General features: G+C 39.2%; 1 protein-coding gene across 10 annotated transcripts in view; it reads left to right on the forward strand.

The window, feature by feature from the left end:
- FRY (FRY microtubule binding protein) overlaps positions 1-26474 on the forward strand; it is a 433556-nt gene extending 407082 nt beyond the window's left edge. For 8 of the 10 annotated variants that reach the window (XM_045069583.1, XM_045069582.1, XM_045069576.1 and 5 more), the window contains 7 exons: positions 2204-2353; positions 3328-3426; positions 6003-6086; positions 13024-13041; positions 14851-14961; positions 24298-24500; positions 25087-26474. In XM_045069583.1, the coding sequence (XP_044925518.1) occupies positions 2204-2353; positions 3328-3426; positions 6003-6086; positions 13024-13041; positions 14851-14961; positions 24298-24500; positions 25087-25345 (924 nt within the window). In that variant the 3' untranslated portion in view covers positions 25346-26474. The remainder of the gene's footprint in view (positions 1-2203; positions 2354-3327; positions 3427-6002; positions 6087-13023; positions 13042-14850; positions 14962-24297; positions 24501-25086) is intronic. The other 2 variants (XM_045069578.1, XM_045069581.1) reach the window with 1 other exon arrangement.
- The last annotated feature ends 224 nt before the right edge of the window (positions 26475-26698 follow it).

Here is a 26698-nt window from a genome sequence, read left to right on the forward strand (position 1 = left end):
TGCAGGAGATGCTCAGTGAACACAGAACGAATGAATGGGAACGTTTTTCAGCAGAAATAGTAAACGGACATCTGACTTGATGACAGCAGACCGGCAGGTTGTCCCATGAGCTACGAGATGGGGCTGGGCCCTTGGGTAAGGGCATTTGGGGGTTTGGACTTTTTTTTTTTTTTCCATTCATGTATTAGGTTAATCCCTATGGAGCTTACCTGCGATAATAATCATACAATTATGTACCTCCTCTTTCAGTTTTTAATATTACATTTAGCCTTTGGGCACCTGGGTGGCTCAGTAAATTAACCCAGACTTTAGCTCAGGTCAGGATCTCAGGGTCCTGGGATTGAGCTCCCTCACCAAATCGGGCTCCCTGCTCGGTGAGAGTCGCTTCTCCCTCTCCTCTGGCCCACGCCCAACTCGTACATGTGTGTGCTCTCTATCTCTCTCTCAAATAAATAAATTATTTTAAAAATATATTACATTTAGAAAGAATTTTTTCAGCTGTTATCATATGCTATGTGATTGAGAGAAATATGAGTCACAAAATAGGTATTAATAAAATATCCTAGAAATGAAATACATTTCAGACATGTGCTCTATTAAGCTGTTGCCGTATATTCTACCATGTCTGCTGTTTTCTCACATTTTCCTGTGAATCTGAAGGCCACATTTCCCTGTATTTACCTGGATTTTTGGAGGGGTAGAGAGAAGGTAATTGCCAAAAGAATTTGGTTTTAAAAATGAGAAATTGATTTCTAATGGTCCAGCGTGGCCATCTTTCCAAGTATCTCAGTCATCATATGTCCTTCCCGCTGCTCCTGGGTTAGGAAGCCATCATTGTATCACTCAGTGCCTCCAAATTATATGATGTGTTTATATGGAAGTCAAGTGAGGGCTAAACTGAGTGTATCTCCTGCCTTTATAAGAGGCTCTGAAGGTCCCCGACAGATGGCTTCCCGGACCTCATCTTATCCTTAGGTCAAATGGAAAGAACCCCAAACTCTTTGGGGACCTGAATCTTGCTCCCGGTTCTGCCACTCAACTAGGTGTATGATGCTAGAAATGGTATTTCTTGTTCTTTCTGCTCTAACATTTGGTCAAGTTTTTTTTTTCTCCATTTTTTTCTAACTGCACACAAAACTAACTTAACAGCGAAAAGACATATGTATGCTCTGCATTATGCCAAAATTCTCGTATATATGAAATTAAAAACTCATTAATGTGTAACATGGTTGGCATTGTTCTAATATGAAGCATAGAGAATCAGCTGCTGTTGTTTGGGGATGCTCACTTTCCTCACAATAGGCCAGAGAGGATTTCTCCTGGATTCAATTCCACAACTCAAAAGGTATGACATCTCTTTGAGGAAAGCCAATGCCTAGGACTGGATTTTGTTGCTGTTGTTCTTTTAGTTAAAGGTACTGTGTGTTGGAAACTTAAGGGCTAGAACATGTTCCCATTTTGGCACTGACACCAGCACCATGACTCAGGTTCTTCCTAATTCTGGTTTTGTCCTCAGGCAGGACAGGAGAAACTAGCTCTTAGGGAAGCTTTGTCAATTTGTGGAAGGAATATGAGCTCTAGAGTCAGGCTCACTCTTCCTCTGACTTACTAATTGCATGACCTTCGGCAAGTCAGGTCTTAACCTTGACTCCTCCCCAGCTGTGAGGATTAATGAGTCAACATAAGCAACACCGTGGGACAGAATTAGAGACCCCAGAACAGACACACCCTCAGAGGGAGATATTATTCCAGACCCACAAAGCATTTGCTTCCACTTTTCAGAGGTTCAAATGGCACTATTTTGATGCTCTTTCTCAGGAAGCTGCAATCTTGGGGAACAGAGAAGTGGTACATCTCACGACCTTTTCAAACTTGCACACATTGATGTAATCTGAGTAATTTCACATTAATCTGACAAACAAGTGAGGAGGACTCAAGTTGCTGACCAGCACTAACGACCATCAAAAAGAAAAGTACTATTTATTTGAAAGATTATAGAGGCATCCACACTCTGGGAAATGACCCTTTAAGAAGAAGTTTTGTCCATACTGGGTGATTATTTACTTGAGACCAACATTCGCCCTAAACCCTATCTCCCCCACCTCTACCTCACTGAATATTTTTATAAAGATTAAAAAATGGGTTTTTCTAGTACATAAGTTAAAACTTACGCTTTACAAATGGTAATTATTTTGCCTTTCAGAATATTCAGAAAAGGTTCTGCTTCCTAACCTGTGATGCGGCCAGTTACCTTGGAGACAATCTCCGGGGAATCGGGTCCAAGTTTGTCAGCTCTTCTCAGATGCTCACCTCCTGCTCCGAATGCCCGACACTCTTCGTGGACGCGGAGACTGTGAGTACCCCCAGACTCTGATGGCTAATGGCCGGCCCAGATTACTAAGGGGTGGAACTTCCAGGAGGCTTGCTTGTGTTGTGGTTTGTCTGAAAGATACTGTCAGTGTTTGCAAGCAGCGCCGTGTTGTGACATGACCCCCAAAGGCCAGAGTCTGCATAGTAACGACTGTACATTACCAGCCAAGTCCAAGTTATTTCAGGGAATCAGGAGAAAAATCTACCTCGGTGCTCCCTCCATGTCCTTGCACCTTTCTCCAATAATCCTGGCTTTGACAGCCATGAATAGGTGAGCAAAATCCCAGAGCTGCCCTAGCCTGGCCCCACAATGCCAAGTTACCCAACCGGATGGGGATCCAGAAACACTAGGACCTCATTTGCTCCCTCCCAAGTCTCAGATAGAGACTGATCACCCCCTGGAGGGATTCATCCAGCCTGGACTGCAAGTGATGAGTTTGAGGGTTGGTTAAAGCATCCTCTGGCTGACTGCTAAATCATGACTTCCTAAATAAAATTCTAAGCCTGCCTGATGGGTGATCTCTTTGAGGGTTCACGCCCCCATGCGTATCATACAACCATCTTATAGGCTGAGTAATTACTGACTTTAAAACCAAGGCATATGTGCTTTGATTTCAAAAGTCTCTGAAGAATTAGTCTTTCCAGGAACTTGGTGGTTAGCTACCTTGCAACAGGGAATGCAGTAAGAGAACCCCATTCTATCTTAAATGATTTAAAGTTCAGATTAACGATAAAAGCACTTCAAAAGTCTATGTGGATCTGTCTTCACACACAGTTCAGTCGCCACCGCAGCTGATTGTGGAGCAAAGTTACAGATTGCACAGCTTACTAAAAATGGAGCCACTGGTCCCCACTTTACATTAATTCTAAATATACGTCTCTTTTCTATCTCTGGAGCCATGCCTCGTCTAGTTATCACTCTAGTTGTTTTAACACAGATGATTTTCCTGTCTTTAGCTCCTGTCTTGTGGACTTCTGGACAAGCTCAAGTTCAGTGTTTTAGAACTGCAAGAGTATTTGGATACCTACAACAACAGAAAAGAAGCCACTCTCTCGGTAAGTTTTTGTGTTTCTGTGCATATACATTCAATTAAAATCAAATGAACCCCACCACTATGAGCCCTGGGGAGGTGTTGTGGTTAATCTAAGGCAGGATCTTTGGAAGAAGACAAACCTCATCTGTTCCTCTGTTAGGGGCTGCAGCTCCAGTCAACAGTATGGATGAAACAAAAATGATGTCTACTAATGAGTTTTCAAATGAAACAAAGGAGAAGTTTCATTTTTAGCCCCATAATTTCCCTACCCAGAAACTGGGAAACATGGGTATTTGCTTGATATGTCTCCTTGTCAATGTCATTAACTTTTCTCAGAGATTTAATAAAATTGTTAATTACTTCCTTCCAGCGTTTGCCTGACTTGAAACTAGATGGGGTGGATCTCAGCTCTCTCCTAACTACTCTCAGTAGCTGCCTCTCCTGGCCTTGACTCCTGCTCTTTACTCTCTTTTTACTTTGTAGATCTAGACTGTAAATGTTAGAGACAAAAGTGATCCAGAAACCAGGCATGCAGACCCCCTGATTTCTGACAAGTAATTATGTGTAGTATCTGTGTAATACTTCTATAATATGCCAAACACTATAGAAAAAGCCTGAATTTTGAAATCACATGGACATGGGTTCAAATCACAGCACAGCTACTTAAGGGTTAGTGCAATGGGTAGGTCACTTAATGTCCTCACCACAGATTCATCATCTGTAAGATGGCGATAATAATTAATTTGCAGAATTGTTGTAAGGATATAATAAGAGTCATAGCATGTATCCTTTCCTGTGTCCTTTCTATGTGTCCAACATGATAAGAGTTAGATCTTTTAAATTAAATCATGGAATGCTCACAACTACCCTGGAATTGCTATTATTGTCCTCATTAGCTAGGAGGTGGAAAGTTGGTATTGAAACCCAGGTCTATGGGATGCAAAAGTCCATACTCTCAAACACAATACAGTATTGCCTTTAAAAATAGAAATAACCTGGTGATGCAACATGGGGGCTTAAGGGGGTAGGAGAAGAATAAATGAAACAAGATGGGATTGGGAGGGAGACAAACCATAAGTGACTCTTAATCTCACAAAACAAACAGGGTTGAGGGGGGGAGGGGGGTTTGGGAGAAGGGGGTAGGGTTATGGACATTGGGGAGGTATGTGCTTTGGTGAGTGCTGTGAAGTGTGTAAACCTGGCGATTCACAGACCTGTACCCCTGGGGATAAAAATATATGCTTATAAAAAATAAAAAATTTTAAAAAAAGAAATAACCTATGTAAACTGCCCAGCACAGTGCTTCATACACAGAAAACATTGAAAGTTACTTGTTTTTTGTTTGTTGTTTTTGTTGTTACTGATCTCTTCATCATCTACCCAAGGGTGAGAGTCCTAACATTCTACTATAACAATTTCCATTGTCTTCTATTTTGTGGCTTTATTGGTCATGGCTTTCCACCTTCTTCATCATCAGTTCATAAAAATAATCCTTCCATTCTTCTTGGTGAACAAAACCACTCTTTTCATGTCAGATGTCAATTTCAGGTTTTTTTTTTTTTTTAAGATTTTATTTATTTATTTGACATAGAGAGTGAGATCACAAGTAGGCAGAGAGGCAGGCAGAGAGAGAGGGGGAAGCAAGCTCCCTGCTGAGCAGAGAGCCTGATGCAGGGCTCGATCCCAGGACCATGGGATCATGACCTGAGCCAAAGGCAGAGGCTTAACCCACTGAGCCACCCAGGCTCCCCCTCAATTTCAGTTCTTCACGGCTATATTGTGCCTGGCTATATTGTGTCACATCTGTATTAGTTAGTATCTGTATTAGTTACTATCCCAAATACTTAAGGACGGCAGAATCTCTGAGCAGCTGAGCTGTTATTTTAATAGCCTTTCTTACATTGAAGTAGACCTGCCCCCACAGAAGACACTCAATATCACAGAGAGGCAGGTGGGCCATGAGTCCAGTTGCATGGTCCAGAATCTGCCAGCCTGTGAGGAATGGTTGGTATTATCTCCAAATTTCTATTACAAGAAAGGTTTCTAACTGTATATGATATTTTTAAGTTTATACATAAAATAGGAATGGTCTGGTGAAACCATCTTCCAAGAATGTTATATCACAATGCTGAAATTACATATTTAAATGAACATCATAAGGGAACTGGGTGGCTCAGTCAGTTACATGGCTGCCTTTGGCTTAGGTCATGATCTCAGGGTCCTGGGATCAAGCCCCACAACAGGCTCCCTGCTCAGCCGATGTCTGCTTCTCCCTTTCCGTCTGCCCTGCTCATTCTCTCTCTCTCTCTCTCTCTGTCTCTGTCTCTGTCTCTCTCTCTCCCCTTCAAATAAGTAAACAAAATCTTTTAAAAATATAAAAATTTAAAAATGAGCATCACCGAACCCACAGGAATAGATATTTTAATCTCAAATAGTTCATCTTTAACCAGAAAAAAATAATTTCAAAAAGGCATTACAGCAAAATTTTATATTACTATGATTAGAAGCTTCATTAATTTTCCCTGACAGGACTGACGATAAAAATGTTCTCAGAACATCACTGATTTTACCTATGTCTGCATCTCTTTCTGACAACAGTGGCTGGCAAATTGTAAGGCAACATTTGCAGGAGGATCAAGAGACGGAGTAATTACCTGTCAGCCAGGCGACTCGGAAGAAAAGGTAATGAAAACCTGTTAGAATTGATCTTTTCTGTGCTCTGACGGCGTGTGTTGATTTTGATCCACCCGAGAAGTATAGAGCATGAGAAAGGAAAGTGCACAATGGGTCACCCCATTACATTCACAAGAAGCCTACTGGCTGGTGTAAGATGGAATGATGTTCAAACCACGCATGGCTGTGTGTCGACGGGATTTGTGGAGAGGGGAGTCTTATTTTTGGAAAAGCAGAGGTATAAAAATGATCTCTTTGCTGGCCATCATTTAACTATACTAATCATTTCCTAATAAATCTGCTCTTCTTTTAGAATATAAAGCCAAATTTCATTCATTCTTCACCAAATCACTTAGTTTCGTCAGGGAAGGAAATCTTTGTTGACCTTTCAGCAATCACTCTATGATAGATATGTCTTTTCCCCTTTAGAATTGTTTTAATATACACCTCAGACCAGCTGACTTATAAATGTGTGCTGTATTGTCAGGGCAGTGGGGCAGAAGACTATGAATGGATTAAAATAATTTATTCTGCAATTATGTACTAAGTGCCTCCTATGTGGTCCACGTGGTAGATATGATAATGAACAACAGACAAGCATGCACTCTTGTGGAGCTTCCAATCCTGTCAGGGACATAGACATTAATCAAAAATCATATAGGCGCAAATAGCAATAAGTGGTATTAAGGAAAGAACCTTAAACTATGCTAGAAGGTAACAGAAGACCCTGATCAAATGTGGGGGGCAGTTCTGAGAAGCCTTCTTCATGGAAGTACCATCTCAGTGGAGATCCTAAATAGGAGCCAGAAGTGGCCAAGTGAAGGGAAGTGAGTAGAGAGCCTGTGCAAAGGTCCTGAGGCAGAAGGGGGATGTGAACATTTGCAGGAAATGAAGAGAGCCTGCGTGGCTGCAAGTGTAGAAAGCAACTTGGAGAAAAGTTTGAGAAGAGTCTAGGGAAGCTGGCAGAAGCCCAACCATGTGGGGCGTTGGTGTTTATCTTCAAAGAAATGGCAGGCAATTGAAATGTTTTAATGCATGGGTAGGATTAGAGTCAGGCTCCTGCATTCTACTCTGGAAACGGACTGAAGTGCACCACAGTGGATTAGGGAAGGCAAGTGAGGAAGCTGCTGCCCAGTCAGGCAGAGGTGCTACCTTGGAATTACGTCACCACTACTGAACAAAAGCATTTTGGATTGTGCACCCTTCAGAGGATGAGAAACCATCTTCCTGTATTAGACACAGTGCTTTGCTAACATGTAAAAACAAAAAACAACAAAAAAAATGAGGGGTAAAATTTTTCAACAGAATACCAGTGGTTGGATTCAGTTTGGTCATTGTTTTGAGTGAGTTTGCAGTCCTCAGGGTAATGATCCTTGCTGTGGGTGAGTGCCCAGGTGAGGCCCTGGCTAAGTGTTAGAGAAGGAGTACAAGACTGAACAAGCAAACTACAAGACTAAGAAATATCTTAAATAGGGTTCTAACGCATGGGTTGCAATTACACATCACGGCCCTTCTTGAGGACACATTTGTATCTGACATTGTGTCTTACAGAAAACTTTCATATCCCTGAAGTCATTAATCTTCCTAGGCGTGGGAGGCTGGGCAGGCAGTGGCGGCCCCATTCTAGATAAGGAAACCAAGGTTGACTGGTCCAAGGCTTCATGGTTGATAGACAAAGGGCAAAAATCATCTCCTGGCCACTGTGTCTGGAAACAGGCAAATGTACATAACAAATGACATATCTATAACTCATTTTTAAAATATGGGTTTTATGACATCACATGAGATGTCTCCAGGAAGCATACCTGAATGTGCAGTTCAAAATACAACAGACTCTAGGCTTTCCATCAGTCCCTGCATATGCGTCTGTGATGTCCTGCCGCAAATGACTTGTGACTCTGATTGTCACGGAATAACCTGTGCCATGAGCATACCCCAGAAGTAACGTATTAAATACATTATACATCATATATACATGTGCACGCGTGCACACACACACACGGGCTATGGTACAATTTTTTGCCACCCAGTAGCATTCACGCCTTTTGATTCCAGGCCCAATCCTCCCTCCACTATACTCTATTAAAATAAATCCAGTCCAGAGACACGTTACCAAGTTGTGACCTAAAATTAGCAAAAACCAAGGTCAGTTCGTGATATAGTTTGTCTAGTGGACTATAAAAATAGTTGTCTAAACGTTTACCCTCAATCATCTAATTCTGTTGTATCTCTAATAATCAAATCTTAATCAGGAAAATGCAGTAATACAGTGCAGATTTTTGAGAATGAGGGTTAAAACAAAATCTACTATTTATTTGTTCATTTGTTTACAGCTTCCTGGTTAAATCTAAAAACTCAGGACTTCCAGTTAAATTATCCTTTTTCCAAAACATTCTAATTTTCAACTATGTGTCTCTGTTGTGCTTATAGTTTATTTCTATGGTTTTCTTTTGTACAGTTGCTCCCTCACCCATTTCTTCTCCACATCCCTCGAAGGAAGATTTCTGTTGTTTTTGCTTAATCTTCTTGCTGATGGTTTTTTCCCTTCATTTCTTCCTCATCACCCCCTTTCTGTGCATCTCTGTTGTAGTCGTGGTTCTTCTCATCCCTTTTCTGGTCTTTAGACTTTATTTCTTCATTCAAGTATTTATACATGGCAACTCTGTTAGCATTATAATAAAGGCTTGAGAATATAAACATGGAAAGAAGAAACTAATCGTTTTCAAACACTGTACATATAAAATCGCATTTGACCTTTTACAGCAGTCCTCTGGACAACAGTCCAAAATCCGTTTTTCCAATTTTGCAGATAGGAAAGTTGAGGCTGAGGCTACCTTTGCAGGCCAGATTCTTTTCACCCCCACAGTTTGGATTTAGTCTGACTGTTTAAAGGTAAAAACATATGTGGTGCAAAAACAATGAATACTGTTATGCTGAAAAGAAATAAATTATTTTTAAAAAATAAATAAATAAGGTAAAAACATACACATAGATAAAGGCTAGAGGAAAATTTCCAGCATCCGGACAAGACCCGGGTGCCAATCATCATGGTGCTTGGACTACTGTTTTTCTTATAATAGAAAAATGTGTCGCTGTACTTAAGGCCCCCAAGTGGGGAAGCGGAAAACCAGACAGGGCTGTGTGTTTCAAGAAAAATGGGCTACCCTTTAGCACCCGCTTGAGAGAGTGTTACTCTTGCCCGTGTGAGAAACATCTCTACGTATGTAAGATGCAAGCATCTGTCTGCTGACCTTGCTCACTCGGGTGTCTATTAGAGGAGAATTCTCAGTGCATGGACAAAACAGTTTCTTTGAAAAAACAAAAAAGTGTCTCTAATACTTGGGAAGTATTTTTGAGGGAAGGCTTATTTTAAAAGACAGGCATGATTAGTCAACGATTTAGGCTTGCAGGTGATTATTGGCCATTCTCCTAGAATATCGCACAGCATACGCTGAACAGAACGGAAGACGAGGAGTGTGATCTGCTTGGGTCTCATAAGAGCAGTTTCTCTGATTTGCAGACCCTGCTTTACCTATGTTTTCTCAGCCCAAGCAAGAGGAGGGACAAATCTCTTCGTGACCTAAATCAGCACCTCTAATTAAGAATTTGGGTTTCCCATAAGTGACTCTTAATCTCACAAAACAAACTGAGGGTTGATGGGGGGAGGGGGGTTGGGGGGGTGGGTTTATGGACACTGGGAAGGGTATGTGCTACTGTGAGTGCTGTGAAGGGTGTAAACCTGGCATTTCACAGACCTGTACCCCTGGGGATAAAAATATATGTTTATAAAAAAATAAAAATAAATAAAAATGAAAAAAAAAAGAAAAGAATTTGGGTTTCCACTGACCTCTCCATTTCCTTCTCTGACCTTCTCCAATTCATATAAGGGTGGCTACCACTAGGTAGTTGACATTAGTAGAAATGTGGGTCGGGGAGAAGAACACCTGCTCCAGGTGCTCCAGATGGCAGCACGAGGCTTAGGCCTTCAACTAGTGAATACCACTCACCTCCCGGGTCCTGTGGGGCCTGGCCTGGCAAAGCTGGGGCTATTTCCATTTCACTCATTATAAGTGATGTTAGTTGGCACAGTCCCAATTCAACAGGTATTTCTGAGCACTACTGGAACATTTCACTCTTCGGACTCAAGTGCAATCATTTACATCTGGCCCAGCTACATTTCATCTTATATACAAATCGTCATTCCAATTACTAGGGTCTTTTTGGACACCAGCCCTCTCAGTTATGCACTTACTATCCCTGCATAATCTATGCACGAGAAGACGGCAACCTCTGTTCTTTACACAAACCGAACAAGACGGGTTGCAGTTTCTGCAGTTAAATTGTAACCCATGAAACATCACCCTTCGGATAGAGTCAATTACTCTTCTGTAAGGAATCCTTTTCCCTGCATTGACTGAAAACAAGTGTCTCCTGATGTTAAAGTTTTCCTAAAAATAGTAAATACCTCAGGCTGTGTAATCTGTATCACAGGCTTAAAGGTATTTGTCTTTCAAAGCTTTGAAAGATATCCATGGCTGAGGTCCAAAAAACTACTCAGCACACATAATACAGTAGTCACGGTGAGCCAGCCCCAAGTGATATTAGCAACAGGTGGGCCCATGTTGATTATACCCACTTAGGAGATTAAATGCATCTATGTATTCTTGAGGAAGGAAGCTGCAACCTTAGGCTAGGTTGTCTAAATTTTATCCCATTTAATTTAAACCAGTGGCTTTCAGAGATTAACTATGATGAAAATAAGAGCTATTATAGTACACTGTGGCTCATCTTCTGTCAGGGTGAACATTTCTCGGATTTTTACCTGGCTGGTAATGGCTGTAAGCAAAGAACTCACTTCAGAGCAGAATACGGACGGCTATGCTACTGTAACGAACAAAAATTAGATTATTCTGGGCTTTTAAGCTACCCTGCCTATGTTCATTTTTTAATGTCTTGGTTTCTTGATTTTTTTTCTTAGTTTTGAGGAAACATACATCTAAATCCAAAGTATAAATCAAGTTGTATTAGGAGTGCAGGAACAAGGCTTGAAGAAAATCCTCTGGCCCAATAAAATGGTGCCATTCCCATAAAATTTTCAGAAGAATCTTAAGTCTGAAAGCATAAATACATTCACAAAGATTTATGAAGGGATTATTCTCAAAACCTGGATACAGGAAAACATCAGCACGGGAAGGATAAAAGGTTTTAACATTTTCCATAAAATCGCCCCCTAGAAAGGCATTTTTCACTATCTGTTTGGGAGCTCTAAATGCAAACGAGGCCCCAGCCTGTGGCCTAGGAAAGGATTGTGAGATAATAAATAGCAAGGCAGCTTGCACCAACCTACCTAAAAAGGAGCGTTTAAGAAGGATATTGAGAACTGGTCTGTGTCAAGTTGGCCATCCCCCAAGAAATACAGTTTTGTGCCTTGAGAGCTGAGTGGGAAGAATTCATGGACAATGAAATTCCTCAGCACCAAGCTGGAGTCAAAAAGTCTTTGCCTTTATTGAACAGAGGACATTCAGCTTAACTGGTTGGATGACCTTCTTGGATTACAGCCTTGTTTCGGAAAACAGGAGAAAGACAGCAGTTTTTTCAGTACTTAAGGTTTGATTATAAAATGTCTAGGCATAAAGTTTTCTTAAAAATAGCAATTACCTCAGGCTGTGTAATCTGCATCACAGGCTTCAATGTATTTATCTTTCAAGGCTTTGAAAGATATTCATGGCCAAGGTCCAAAAAACTACTCAATAAACATAATACAGTAGTCATCAGAGCGCCCAGTTCATTGGATATTAGTAACAGGTGAGGCAAGAAGAGACCCTCGGAGGGCAGGGGAAGGGGCTGGGAAATGATAGTGGTGGGGCTTTATGTTTAAGATACTGATAAATAATTTGATAATTTTGTGTGTACAATGTACCTTATATTAAGCATAGTACACTAAACTGATAATAACCCAGAGATTTCTTTTAGAAAGAGCTTTAAAATAAGTGGTTTTCCTGTCAAGAATTAGAAACTAAGTTAGATAGGTCTTTAAATATTTTGAACCCCCAGAACCAGATATACTGATCCATACTTAGGAATGGCCAAATTTTTTTTTTAATACTCTGTCAAACTCTGATCACCTTTCCAACATACTCATACTTTCCTTAAAACCAAGTCCATGGTTATGATATGACAATACCAAAAAACGGAAGCCATAATTGAACACGGCTCAATTACAAATTTATATTCTTCTAAACTACCCACCAGTTCTAGATTGCTTTTAGAAATTGAGAACAAATTATTACAAGTGAAATGCAAGAAAATTACTTGTCATATCTCACACTTGTTTGGGAGTATATAGACTAGGTTTATTCCTTGGAGATGATTATATCTCACAGTCCTATAAAATATTCTTAACGAGGAAGGCAATCTGACTCTAAAGAAAATGCCACTTAGATTGTTAACGATATTCTATGTCTCTTAGATCCTCATAGCTTAGCAGATAGGAAGTCAAACGGATTAAAGACTCTGCCTTAACAGGTAGCAAAAGTGTGATTTCTTTAGGGCTACCGTTCTTTCAGATTACTCAGTTGGTCTCCTCACAGTTTTACTCTGTTCACATATTATTCACAGTTACACCCTAAAACCTTCAAGTAATAAAAGTTTTGACCTTGGTGTCCAAGACTGACAAAACCTCTAAACCAACTAATTGGAGAACCTAAACAATTACCAATTATATTTTTCAGTGACATGTTTCCCATTCAAGCTTCTTTTTAACTGGACCGCTGTGCATGTTGAATGGGTACAAGACGTGCAACCATTTATCAAGTTTGGGCAAGCAATGCTAATACTGCTGACGGGTCTGCTCTTGGAAGAGGGCCATGCTTTCCGTTGCATGCATTACACTGACCCTGTACTTTCTTTCCTTTCCTTTGTTTCCTGTGCCATGCTTGCTGTGTAGCAAATGGAATCTCTTGCAGTAAGTTAACTTTCTTTCATACTCTTTGCCCATTTTAGGCATGGACCCATAACAAATCTTATTTTTACTATTACTATTATAGCTCTTAGCATGTTTTCCCCTTTGCGTTTCATTTTATTTTATTTGGTAGACTGAGACATGCAGTGAATTAGTAGCATTCTGGGCTGCTTTCGTCCCAAAGTAGAAACTCAAGTTGCTGTGAACTCTCATACTACCAGTGGGATATTTTGAGTAATAACCCGCATTATCCAGCATGTAACAAAGGGCAGAGTTTTCATAGCTAGGTTTCACCCTAAATTTATGAAGGGAATGTTGTTTTTAAACAATACTTTTTTTAATTTATCTGCAAGTCTACAACAGTTATCTTTTATATCAGATTTTAAAAGATTTCCATAAAGAAAGGTTTAAATGATCAAAAACCAAAATGCTTTACTAAAACAACCAAAGATCTAGTATGGGCTAACTAATGAGTGTAGCTATTTCTTTAAACTTATGTTTGGTATCAGCATTGAGAGATCAAATCAATCTAAATCTAAACCTAGAGTTGTTATTTTCCCCCCAGGAGCCAGGGAAAGGACAAGAGAAAGAAAATTTCATTGAGCATAGCCTTAGCCCATGGACTTTGATAACTTTTAACAATTAGGATCAAGATTGTATTAATATGATCAATAGGGTATTCTTCCTAAAGCCTAAGTTTAAATTCTTATAATTTCTTTCCCTAAACTGATTTGGGGGAACAATTTTAAGGGACCTTAGAAGCTCTCAGTTCTGAGCTGAGTTCTTTATAGTCCATTAGCAAAAGAAAGGCCCTATTTAACCTTACTTAACAACATTTGAAAACTGAACAGTGACATGTTTACTTGAAGCCACACATTTAACCCACTTTCCCTGGTGACTGCTGAGCCGTGAAATTCTAGCTTGTGAAGGCTGCTCTTTTCTTTCACAGAATTCCCATCTACCACCTAGGAGCTAAGTCATTCTTAGAGTGAAACAGGAAAAGTGTAGAGCCAATTACAAGCAGATACAGCTCAAAGAGTAGTATGATCATTGGTGCTGGAACTATTCAAGATTAATTTTTCCCTCAAAGTATACATAAGCCATAGAATGAAAACATTTTAAATTCGAGAGGTATCTATAGGGCTCAAGGGCCATTTTATATGATGCTTTTTAAATGTTTTTTCCATAGAAAGTTTTGAATGTTCCCTTAATTTCTCTTTTCTGTTAGCACTTGTAGCCCCTTTTTAACTCTGTAATTCAATAAATATTTACTGAGCACTGAGTAGAAGCATTGATCGTATGACTGACTGTTGTGTTTACACAGACTTTGAGATGAGTGTCTGCACTCATGGCAGCCAGAATTGTCACATGGAGTAACGTCCCAAATTGCTGAATTTATAAATTTGACACCTAGAATGACTTAATGTTTTGCCTTTCGAATATACTTGTAATAATTGTTTTTGTTTTTAAAAATAATTTTAGTTTATACAAATTAAGACAACTGCAATTAAGATGACCACAGCTATAATTTGGAGATATTTAATTGGCAAACATAATGAAAATTTGGTGATTCACTGAGTCTCTTTATAGCTACGCCTCCTAATTAGTCATCTCCCAAGCTATTCTCTTATACTGTGAATTTCTCACTGATATTTATTGGCTGGATTTTGTTGTTCTGTTTCACCTGAAATAATAACAGCTAGTTATGTTTTCTTGATTTAAAAAAAAAAAGTTTTTCTCCACCGAGATTTCACTTGTTATATAAGAATGAGCCTTAATAACTGTTTCTTCCCATGCACGCTCTCTCTTTAGCAATTGGAACTGTGTCAGAGATTATACAAGCTGCACTTCCAGCTGCTGCTGCTTTTTCAGTCCTACTGTAAGCTCATCGGCCAGGTGCATGAAGTCAGCTCCATGCCAGAGGTGAGCCACACACCTCCCGACCCCAAGTCCTTCTGTGAAAATCATTCCTTTCCTTTTGTTCTCTCCCCCCATCCCTTTTATAACTGCCCAAGTGATTTCCTTCCCACAGAACTGATTTGCTTGAACACAAGACTTAAATATGCATTGTCTCATGTCCTATTCTCATTTGGCCAGTGCCAGGACTAGGTAAAGCAAGTGACTAGGCACAAAATTTAAGGACAGCCCTGAGAGTGAGTGCCTCCCTAATGCTATGATCCTGGCCCTGGTTCTGGACATTCTTATTTGAAAAAGTTCCTGTGTTACGGTTTTTCTTCTTTACATTGACCTCTTCATACTTGCCCTCACATTCAGATTGAAGGAAATATCTATGTGACAATTGATTCTCTTCAGTTGCCCTGTCCCGCTTCGCATTAGGAGACTTTAATATTTCTCAAAGTAACAAACATACTACTTCCAAGTGAACCAAAATTTTCCTAGAAATGAAGAAATACTACTGCAGCATAGTATGTGAAATAATGACAATGTACGCTGCATATTATAGAAGCACAAAGGTCAAGTATCTAATTCTGCTGGAGGCCAGGAGATTGAAATAGGAAAGCTTTCTGAAGGAAATCAAACCTGAGCTGTTTCTTAAAGAACAAGCTGGAGTTAGAGGAACTGAGGGCTAAGGAGAAATGTTCCATTAAGCAGCTGCAGCATGAACATAATGTGGTAAGAAAGGGAAGGCAACTATAGGGACAGCAGCTGTGTGGCTCAGTCAGTTAAACGTGTGCCTTCAGCTCAGGCCAGATCCCAGGGTCCTGGGATCAAACCCTGTGTCAGGATCCCTGCTCAGTGGGAAGTCTGCTGCTCTCTCTCTCGCTCTCAAATAAATAATCTTTTTAAAAAAAAGTAAGTGGAAGCAACTTATTTTTTTAAGATTTTATTTATTTTAGAGAGAGTGAGCACGAGCCGTGGGAGAGGGAGGGGGAGAAAAGCAGACTCCTTCCTGAGCACAGGGCCCCATCCCAGGACCATGAGATCATGACCTGAACTGGAACCTAAGGGTCATACACTTAACTGACTGAGCCACCCAGGCACCCCAAGTACAAGCAATTCAGTGTTGCTAGAATATGAAGTGCAAACCAAAACCAGAACCAGGCACAAGTGATATTAAGGGTTAGATGACAGAAGATACTATGCCTGGGGATATTTTAGTTTATGGCAGGGGTGTGGAGGGTGGATTTGTTGACAGGTAGGCTGGAGACAGGAGACTAGTCCCTAGGCTTTTGCAATAGCACAGACAAGGATGAGGGTTTAAACCGGGACAGAAGGGCTAGGTATGGGGAGAGGACAGAAAATGAGAGAAAGATTAAGCACAAAAGATCTATGAAACCGATCAGGGGTTGGGGTGAGGAATGAAAGAGAAGGAAAGGTTGAGGGCAAGGCTCAGGTTCTGTCTCTGATGAACCAGGTGACCCGTGGTGCCACAGCTGACCCAGGGATAAAGGAAGTCTGAGGCCACTGTAGATTCCACATATAAGTGAAATCATATAGTATTTGTCTTTTTCCATCTGACTTATTTCACTTAGCATAATACCCTCTAGGACTGCCAATGTTGTCACAAAGGCAAGATCTCATTCATTTTATGGCTGTGTAGTTATCCTGTGTGTGTGTGTGTGTGTACCACATCTTTATCCATTCATCTATCAGTGGACAATTGGGTTGCTTCCATATCTTGGCTATGGTAAATAATCCTGCAGTAAACAAAGGGGTGCATTTATCTCTTCAAAGTAGTGGGGTTTTTTTCCTTTGGGTAAAATACCCAGTAGCGGAATTTTTAATTTTTTTTAATTTTTTGAGGAACTTCCATACTGTTTTTCACAGTGGCTGCACCAATTTACATCCTTGTGAACAGTGCATAAGGGCTTCCTTTTTCCACATCCTTGAAAACACTTGTTCTTTCTTAACTTTTTGATTCTAGCCATTCTTACTGGTATGAGGTAATCTGTGATTTTGATTTACATTTTCCCTGATGTTGAGTGATGTTAAGCATCTTTTCATTGGAGTTTTGGCCATCTGTACATCTTTGAAAAAATGTCTACTCAGGTTCTCTGCCCATTTTTTTCGTCAGATTTTATGAGTCTTTACATATTTTGGAGATTCACATTGATCAGATAAACTACTTACAAATACCTTCTCCCATTTAATAGGTTGCTTTTTCATTTTTTTATGGTGTCCTTTGCTGTGCAAAAACTTTTTAGTTTTGGGGCGCCTGGGTGGCACAGTCAGTTAAGCATCAGCCTTTGACTCAGGTCATGATCCTGGGGTCCTGGGGTCAAGCCCCAAGTGCTCCCTGCTGAGCAAGGAGCCTGCTTCTCCCTCTGCCACTCACCCTGTGCATGCTCTCTTGCCCTCACTCTCTGAAATAACATGTTTAAAAAAAAAAAAAAAAAAAAAAAAAAACCTTTCTGGCTTCATGTAGTCCCATTTGCTTATTTTTGCTTTTTTTTGCTTTTGTCTGAAGAGACCAGTCCAGAAAAACATCAATAAGACCAATGCCCAAGAGTCTACTGCCTATGTTTTCTTTTAGGTCTTAAATGTAAATCTTTAATGAATTTCATTTTTGTACATGGCATAATAAAGTGGCCTAATTTTTCCAACACTATTTAGTGAAAAGATTTTTTTTTCTTCTCCATTATGTATTTGTTGCTTTGTCAATTAACTGTGTAGGTATGGGTTTATTTGTAGGCCTTCTGTTCTGTTCCAGGCATCTATGTATCCTTTTGTTCTAGTGCCATACTGTTTTTAATGACTATTTTAGTTTTGCAATATTGTTTGAACTCTGGGGTTAGGATACCTCCAGCTGTGTCGTTCTCTCTCAAAATTGCTTTGGCTATTGGGGCTCTGCTGTGGTTCCACACAAATGTTGGGATTATTCCAGTTCTGTGAAAAATGCCAGGGGTATTTAGATAGGAATCACACTGAAGCTACAGATTGCTTTGGGTAGTACTGACATTTTTAAAAATAGTAATTCTTCCAATTCATGTGTGGTATATCTTTCCATTTTTTGTGTCCTCTTCAGTTTTTTTCATCAACGTCTTACAGCTATCAGAGTATAGATCTTGTACCTCCTCACCTTTATTCCTAGGTATTCTATTCTTTTTGATGGAATTGTAAACAGGACATATTCTTAATGTCTCTTTGACAGTTTGCTATTAGTGTACAAAAATGTATAGATTTCTGTATATTAAGTTTGTATCCTGCAGCTTTACTGAATTTCATTTATTAGTTCTAATAGTTTTTTGGTAGAATCTTTGAAGTTTTCTATGTATAGTATCATGTCATCTGCAAATAGTGAGTTTATTGTCTTCCTTGCCGATATGGATGCTTTTTATTTTTCTTGTCTGACTGCTGTGGCTAGGCCTTCCAGTTCTATGTTGAATAAAATTGGCAAGAATGGCCATCCTTGGCTTGTTCTGATTTTAGAGAAAATGCTTTCAGCTTTTCCCTGTTGAGTATGATATTAGCTACAAGGATGTCATATGTGACTTCCATTATGTTAATATATGTTTCCTCTATACCTAGTTTGTTGACATTTTTAATGAATACTGAATTTTGTCAAATGTTTTTTAATCTATTGAGATTATCATAATTTCTTTCATGTTAGTATGGCTTATCACATTGATTTGTAGATATTGAACCATCCCTGCCTCCCTGAAATAAATCTCCTTGGTCATGATAAATGATCCTTTTAATATATTGTTGAACTCTGTTTGCAAATGTGTTGACAGTTTTTACATTTATATCAATCAGGAATATTGGCCTTTAATCTTTTTTCTGTACTGTGCTTGTCTGATTTTGGATTTTGGATTATACTGGCTTTGTACAACGAATTTGGAAGCATTCCATCCTCTACAATTTTGGAAATAGTTTGAGAAGGATAGGTATTAAATATTTTTCACATGTTTGGTATGGAGTCACTTGTGAAGCTATTTGGTTCTGGATTTTTTGTTGGAAGTTTTCATTTTTTATAATTTTTTTATCATGTTAGTCACCATACAGTACATCATGTTTTTGATGTAGTGTTCCATGATTCATTGTTTGTGTCTAACACCCAGTGCTCCATGCACTCCTTGCCCTCATTTATACCCATCACCGGGCTCACCCATCCCCCACCCTCTCCCATCTAAAACCCTCAGTTTGATGTTGGGAATTTTTGGATTATTCAGTTTCATTACTAGTAATCAGTCTGTTCAGATTTTCTATTCCTGATTCAGTCTCGAAGACTGTTTCTAGGAATTTATCCATTTCTTTTATGTTGTCCAATTGTATAATTTTTCATAATAGTCTATTAGAGTCTTTTGTATTTCTGTGCTGTCAGTTGTGACATCTCTTTCACTTCTGATTTTATTCATTCAATGAATGTCCTCCCTTTTTTTCATGATGAGTCTAGCTAAAGGTTAATCAGTTCTTCTTTTTTTATTGTGTATTTTATGTACTTTTTTGTTTCAAGTTTTTAAAATTCTAGTTAATATAAAGTGTAATATTGGTTTCAGGAGTAGAATTTAATGATTCATCAATTACATACAACACCCAGTGCTCATCACAAGTACCCTCCTTAATGCCCATCAGCCATTTAGCCAATTCCCCACAAATCTCCTTTCCATCAACCCTCAGTTTGTTCTCTATAGTTTGCCTCCTTTTTTCTTTCTCCCTTTCCCTGATGTTTGTTTTGTTCCTTAAATTCCACATGAATGAAATCATACAGTATTGTCTTTCTCTGACTGAATTATTTCGCTTAACATAATGCATGTGAAAAGATGCTCAACATCACTCATCATCAGGGAAATACAAATCAAAACCATGATGAGAGGGGCACCTGGGTGGTTCAGTCAGCTGAGCATCTGACTCTTGGTTTTGGCTCAGGTCATGATCTCAGGGTCATGAGATCAAGCCCGATGTCAGGCTCCACATTCCGTGGGGAATCTGCTTGAAATTCTCTCCCTCTGCCCCTTCCCCCACTCACTGAACTCACTCTCTCTCTCTAAAATATATCTTTAAAAATCACACAAGTCAGAACAGCTAAAATTAACAACACAAGAAATAATAGGTGTTGGAGATGTGGAGAAAGGGAACACTCATATTGTTGGTGGGAATGTAGACTCTGGTATAGCCACTCTGGAAAATAGTATGAAGATTCCTCAAAAAATTAAAAATAGAACTACCTTATAAGCCAGCATTATACTACTAGGTATTTACCCAAAGGATACAGAAATACTAATTCGAAGGGTCACATGCATACTGATGTTTATAGCAGCATTATCAGAAATAGCCAAATTATGAAAAAGCCCAGGTGTCCATCAATTGATGAATGGATAAAAAAGAATGAAATCTTGCCATATGCAACACTGTGGATGGAGCTAGAGGGTATTATGCTAAGTTTTTATCTTTTCTGATAAAACTCTTACCTTCATTGATCTTTTATATTTTTTATATTTCATTTATTCCTACTCTAGTCTTGTTATTTCCTTCCTTCTACTAACCATGCTTTGTTCTTCCTTTTCTAGTTTCTTTAGATGTAAGGTTAGATTGACATTTTTCTTGTTGCTAGAGGTAGGCCTGTATCACTATAAACTTTCCTCTTAGAAGTATCATTGCTAAGTCCCATAGATTTTGAACCATGTGTTTACATGGTTAGTCTTTGTTTCAAAGTCTATTTTGTCTGGCATAAGCATTTCCATCCCAGCTTTTTTTTTTTTCCATTTCCATTTGCACAGAATATTTTTTCCTTTCCTTCACTTTCAGTCTGTATGTGTCTTTAGGTCTGAACCAGATCTCCTATAGGCAGCATACAGGTGGGTCTTGTTTTTCTTTTTATCCTTTCATTCATCCTATATGTTTTTTTTTAATTTTTTATTTTTTATAAACATATATTTTTATCCCCAGGGGTACAGGTCTGTGAATTACCAGGTTTACACACTTCACAGCACTCACCAAAGCACATACCCTCTCCAATGTCCATAATCCCACCCCGTTCTCCCAAACCCCCTCCCCCCAGCAACCCTCAGTTTGTTTTGTGAGATTAAGAGTCACTTATGGTTTGTCTCCCTCCCAATCCCATCTTGTTTCATTGATTCTTTCATCCTATATGTTTTGATTGGAGCATTTAGTCCATTTACATTCAAAGCAATATTTCTGTAGTTCTTCTCTTTCTTTCCTTTTTTTTTTTTATAACTTTACCTTCTTCAGTGTTAGTCTTGGCTTTCTATTTTTGTGTCTGTAATATGTTTGTGGTTACTATGAGGTTCATATATAACATTCTATGTATATGTATATAGCAGGATGTTTTAAGTTGGTCACTTCAAACACATTCTAAAAGCAGTACATTTTAAATTCTACCTCATTTTATGTATATGACATATTTTAGATCTCTTTGTGTATCACCTAATTTTTGTAGATATGATCAATTTTACTATTTTTTTCTTTTAGTCATCATTCTAGCTTTCTAAGTGATTGATCTACTACTATCTTTAGTATATGTTTACCAGTAAATTTTTTCCTTTCATAATTTCTCCTAGTAATGGACACTTCCTTGTTTAAAGAAGTGTCTTTAACATTTCCTGTAAGACTGCTTTAGTGGTGATAAATTAATTTTGTTTTTCTGGGAAACGCTCTCCTTCAATTCTGAATGATACACTAAGTAGGGTATTTGTGGTTGTAGACTTTTTCCCTTTCAACACTTTGCAGGCCAAAAGGAAGTGGCATGATATACTCAAAGGTTCTGCTAAGAAATCAGCTTATAGCCTTTTGGGGCTTCCCTTTTATGTAACTAATTGCCTTCCTATTGGTGCATTTGACATTTTAAGTATCATGTGACCTCCTTTGGGTTCGTCTTGTTAGAGGCTCTCTGTACTACCTGGATATCTCATTCTCCAGGTTAGGGAAATTGTCTGCTATTACATCTTTAAATAAGTTATCTGCCCCCTTTCTCTCTCTCTGTCCTCCTTCTGACCCCTATAAATGTTAGTAAAACTGATGTTATCTAAAGGTCCCAAACTTATCCTCATTTTTTAAAATTCAGTTTTCTTTTTTGCTGTTCAGCATGGGTGTTCTTCATTACTCGGTCTTTCAGATCACTGAGCTATTCTTCTCCATCTCTAATTACCTTTAATTCCCCTGTTGTATTTGTCTTTTCAGTTATTGTATTCTCCGACCCTTATTGATGCTTGTTTATATTTTCTCTTTGTTGAAATTCTCATGAGTTCATCTACTCAGCTCTAGCGAATATCTTTATGACCCTCACTTTCAACTTTTATCTGTTTTGTTTAGTACTTTTCCTGAGGCTTTATCTTGTACTTTCATTTGTAACATATTCCCCTCTTCCCTCATTTTGTCTACCTCTGTTTCAGTGTATTATGTCTTGAAAGTAGTGGCCCTATGTAAAAGGTGTCCTGTGGAGCCCTGTAGTGCATTCCCCTCGACACCAGAACCAGGCATTCCAGGGGTGTCCCCTGTGTGGGGTATATGTGTCTTCCTTCTGTGACTGGGCCATGACTGCTTTAGGCACATTAGTGAGCAGGGCTGACCCCAGCAAGGCTGGCTGAGTTGCCTGTCTGCAGCTGCTGCAGGCCTGCTGATGGATGGGGTTAGCCCCTGGTACATTCTGGGCAAAAGGCCTGCCCATCCTGCCTGGGGCAGCCTGCCCCATGTGGTAGGAGGGTCATCTGCCAGGACAGGGCAAGCAGGGCTAGCAAAGTAGATGGAGATTGTCAGAACTGGCTCCCACGAGTGTCAGGCCAGCCAGACTTAAGGAGAGGAAGAAAAAAGTTGGCTGCCAACACTCCCATTCCAACAGAAAGCTCCTACAGATCCCTGCCTATCTGAAATTTGCTTTAAAATTTAGTCCACAAATCATATATAACCAAGGTGCTTTTCATACTACTGCCTTTGTAATGAATCCTAGAGTGATTGATAGAATCTGCTGGCCCTTTAAAAGCAGTCTCAGTTTACTATAGTCCTCCCACTCTTCTGGAGCCTGATTTTCAAAACCAGGTGTTATAGAAGCTCATCTTCTCCATGCTGATTCCCATGACAGGGGATTAATCCCCTCACTACTCAGGAAAGACCTCTGCACCTGTGAGATCACTCTTCCTTATGGATCACCAAACCCAGGGTTTGGCTCTCTGCCCCTCCTACCCTTATCAATGTGGCTTTTCTTTCTATCTTTAGCTGTAGAAGATCTGTTCTGCTAGTCTTGGAATGGTCTTCAGAGGGAGTTCCATTATATGTGGTTGTAGCCTCTGTATCTATGAAAGGAGGTGAGATTAGGATCCTCCTCTAATACCATACTTAAAAGGATTACCTCAGTAAATTTCAAACCTAGCATTGGAGTAGGTAGTTGTATGTAACAGTTACCTGTGTGAAGACAAATAATTCTGGAAGGCTTTGGTTCTATACATGGTTCAGTTAACTATCTGGGAATGAGTAAAGATGAAGATGTTGGGTAAATCAACTTTCCAAAGGAAACAGACATCACCAATTTACCTTACAAAGGCGAACAAATCTTTAAAGGCACATCAACTTTTTAAAAATGCTCTTGGGATCAAATTGAAAAACAGTTGACTTCCATAGTACTTTGGGGGGGCACTAAAAAGTGACATAGGTTCTTTTTTTGATTTATCTTTTGATACCAATAATTTTGAGGTAAAATACCTCTTAGCTCTGTAACACGAATACTAACATTACCTTGAGATTTTTTCTTCTTCCTTAAATTATATCTTTCATCTTTCCTATGGCATACAAATGAGAGAAAGTTATTTTTCAAACAAGATCCATGTTCGAGATTAAGTTTAGTAAGCTTTTATGTGCCAAACTGTACTAAGCATTTTATATACATCATCTCATCTTTAAAGTTACCTGTGAGGTGGGTAATGTCTCCAGTCTCACAGATCAGAAAACTGAAGCACATAAAAGTCTATTTATTTGAGTATGGTCCCATAATACAGTGTAGAATTGGCATTTGAACCAAGCTCTACCCAACCCTATTATCTTATGCATTTTAACTCTGGATATGCCCTTCTACTTAAACAGAAAACATTTTAAAGGAAATGTTAACCTCTCATCTAAGGAGAGTATCCCAGTGTTTGATACAGAAAGTTATGCAATGTATATAACCCCTTACACAATGTATATAACCCCTTACACATACCAGGTAGTAGTTCTATTTGTTCAATTTCAGTTTACCAATATATTTAGCTTATACTTAACCAGAAGCAGAGAAATGAAAATTTTCTCTCTTGGGGATGCAAAATCTAGCCTGCAACTAAACATAATAAAAATAATTTTTTTTAACAGCTGCTAAATATGTCCAGGGAACTGAGTGACTTAAAGAAAAACCTGAAGGAGGCCACTGCAGCCATTGCAGCTGACCCTCTCTATATAGAGGGTGCATGGTCTGAGCCAACCTTCACATCCACTGAAGCAGCCATCCAGTCCATGCTGGAGTGCCTGAAGAACAATGAACTTGGCAAGGCTTTACGGCAAATCAGGGAATGCAGGTAACTCGACTATTTCTTTTAGAAACAGTGAAAGGAAATGCCTGCCTGATAGTTACTTTGTCATGGTTGGGGACTGAATCACTACAGATGGGACATCTAGATATTTTATACACATCCTTCTCAGATCTTTCTCATTACCATGCCAGCTATAAGATTTCAGAACTTACATGTTTAAAGTATAGGTGTTACTTCTGGTCTTTTATCATTCCTGTAGGGTTGGGGTTGTTGGGGTATACTTTGAAAATTATTTAAATATGTTCTTTTCCCCCTGCATTTGGATAGTATAGTCACAGTCACTGGAACCAGAATCCTATAGCAAATAAATGTTTTATGATCATCAAATTCCGTTCTGATATTTAGAAGCTTTGGATATTTTCATCAGAACCAGTAACATTCCATAATCAGTTATGGTGATGCTTGCAAAACTCTAAATGTAGTAAAAGCCACTGCATTGTATGCTTCAGATGGTTGAATTGTATAGTAGTATGTGAGTTATACCTCAAAATACTCTTATACTACAGAGGCTCATAACCTCTCAACTTTGTAACCAATAATACCTCTAATCTATGCTGTTTTTTGACTACAGAAGTCTGTGGCCCAATGACATCTTTGGAAGCAGTTCTGATGATGAGGTCCAGACACTACTGAATATTTATTTCCGCCATCAAACTCTGGGACAAACGGGTACTTATGCGTTGGTGGGATCAAACCAGAGCCTGACTGAAATCTGCACCAAGCTGATGGAGCTGAACATGGAGATCCGGGACATGATTCGCAGAGCCCAGAGTTACCGAGTCCTCACTACTTTTCTTCCAGACTCCAGTGTTTCTGGCACTAGTCTCTGACAGGAGCTTCCCATCCCCCATGGGTTCCAAGCTGGGGGTGCTGTCATGCTGGGGTGACGTCATTCAGTGTCTTTTCAGCCTTCAGAAGGCTTGGTCAGACTGTTCTCCCTCTTGTTACCTGTAGGACTTTTTCTAAACAGGATGACAGAACTTCCAATGTGTAGCAATACTATCAGAACCAAGGTAGCATAGAATATTCTGGGACAGACTCCATCCGTTATGCTGTGTGGCACAAAGGTGTTATTTTACTGAGCAGATGCAACTCACTACTGAAGAAAGTGACTTCCATTGCATACCAAAGCCGACTACACTGAACGATACCTTTCCTTTCTAGAAACAATTTTAGATTGGCAAAAGTGCAATGTTTTCTTCACTAAAATATTTTATATTCTAAAACTTGTACATTCTTTTGTTTTTCCTTTTCTTTTGTTTTCTTTTTTTGTTGGGCTGAGGAAGGGGCAGGCAGAATGAAGCTGGCCACTGAAAACTGTAAGACGGTCAAAAGCTGACAGCCTGTTTATGTGAAAAGGGAATTGTAAATGGACAATTTAATATACACTGTAATTTGAATATGATTACTGTATCTAAAAGGAGCTGCTATGAAGTACCTTTCTTATGTTGCTAGGCTACTGTTTCTGAAAGCCCTGAATCTCTTTGCAGAAGTCTGTGATTAGGACCCTAGCACCAAATATGGTCCAGATAGACCTTTTTGTAAGGGTCTTGGCTGCTTTTTACTAGAAAGTTGCTTATATGAGCACATTTATACTACAAAAGGATGAGTGTTAATTTTAACCAACTTTGCCATTTTGTAGGAAAAAAAGTTAAAGAAATTCACATTATAAATTCCAAGTCTTTTCACCTGTCACGCATGCATATTTTAATATCCATTTGGATAGCCAGAAGTAGAATCATAAAGATAAACTATGAGTTGTCACTTTGTTACTTAAGAAATGTCATATTTTATTTGTAACATATATGTAAAGGGCCATTCTTAAGTTTTCTCCTTCAGATTAATGCTGTCAAGTGTTAGCTGTGTGCATGTAAGCCAGTTGCACATCAGAAACATATTCAAAGTTGATCTATGTAACTTATTCACTCTGTAAATACATTCAAAGTTTTTGTGATGTAATCTTGGTTGATAATCTATTCAGAACTTCCTTTAGACTAAAAAAAAAAAAAAAAAATACACATCGACCATGGATTTTATTTCTGGTTTAGAGATCGTTGCCTTCGACACACTTTTACAGGTTTGCATGTGGGTTACCCCAAGGAGTACCACTCATATACATTCCACGATTGGCTTTCACTGGGGCTGAGCAGCAAGCACAGGGACCCCGTGAGGCAGGAACTATC

Source organism: Mustela putorius, unplaced genomic scaffold (genome assembly GCF_011764305.1).
Source record: "Mustela putorius furo isolate JIRA1106 unplaced genomic scaffold, ASM1176430v1.1 tig00003942_pilon_pilon_pilon, whole genome shotgun sequence".
Classification (NCBI taxonomy): domain Eukaryota; kingdom Metazoa; phylum Chordata; class Mammalia; order Carnivora; family Mustelidae; genus Mustela; species Mustela putorius.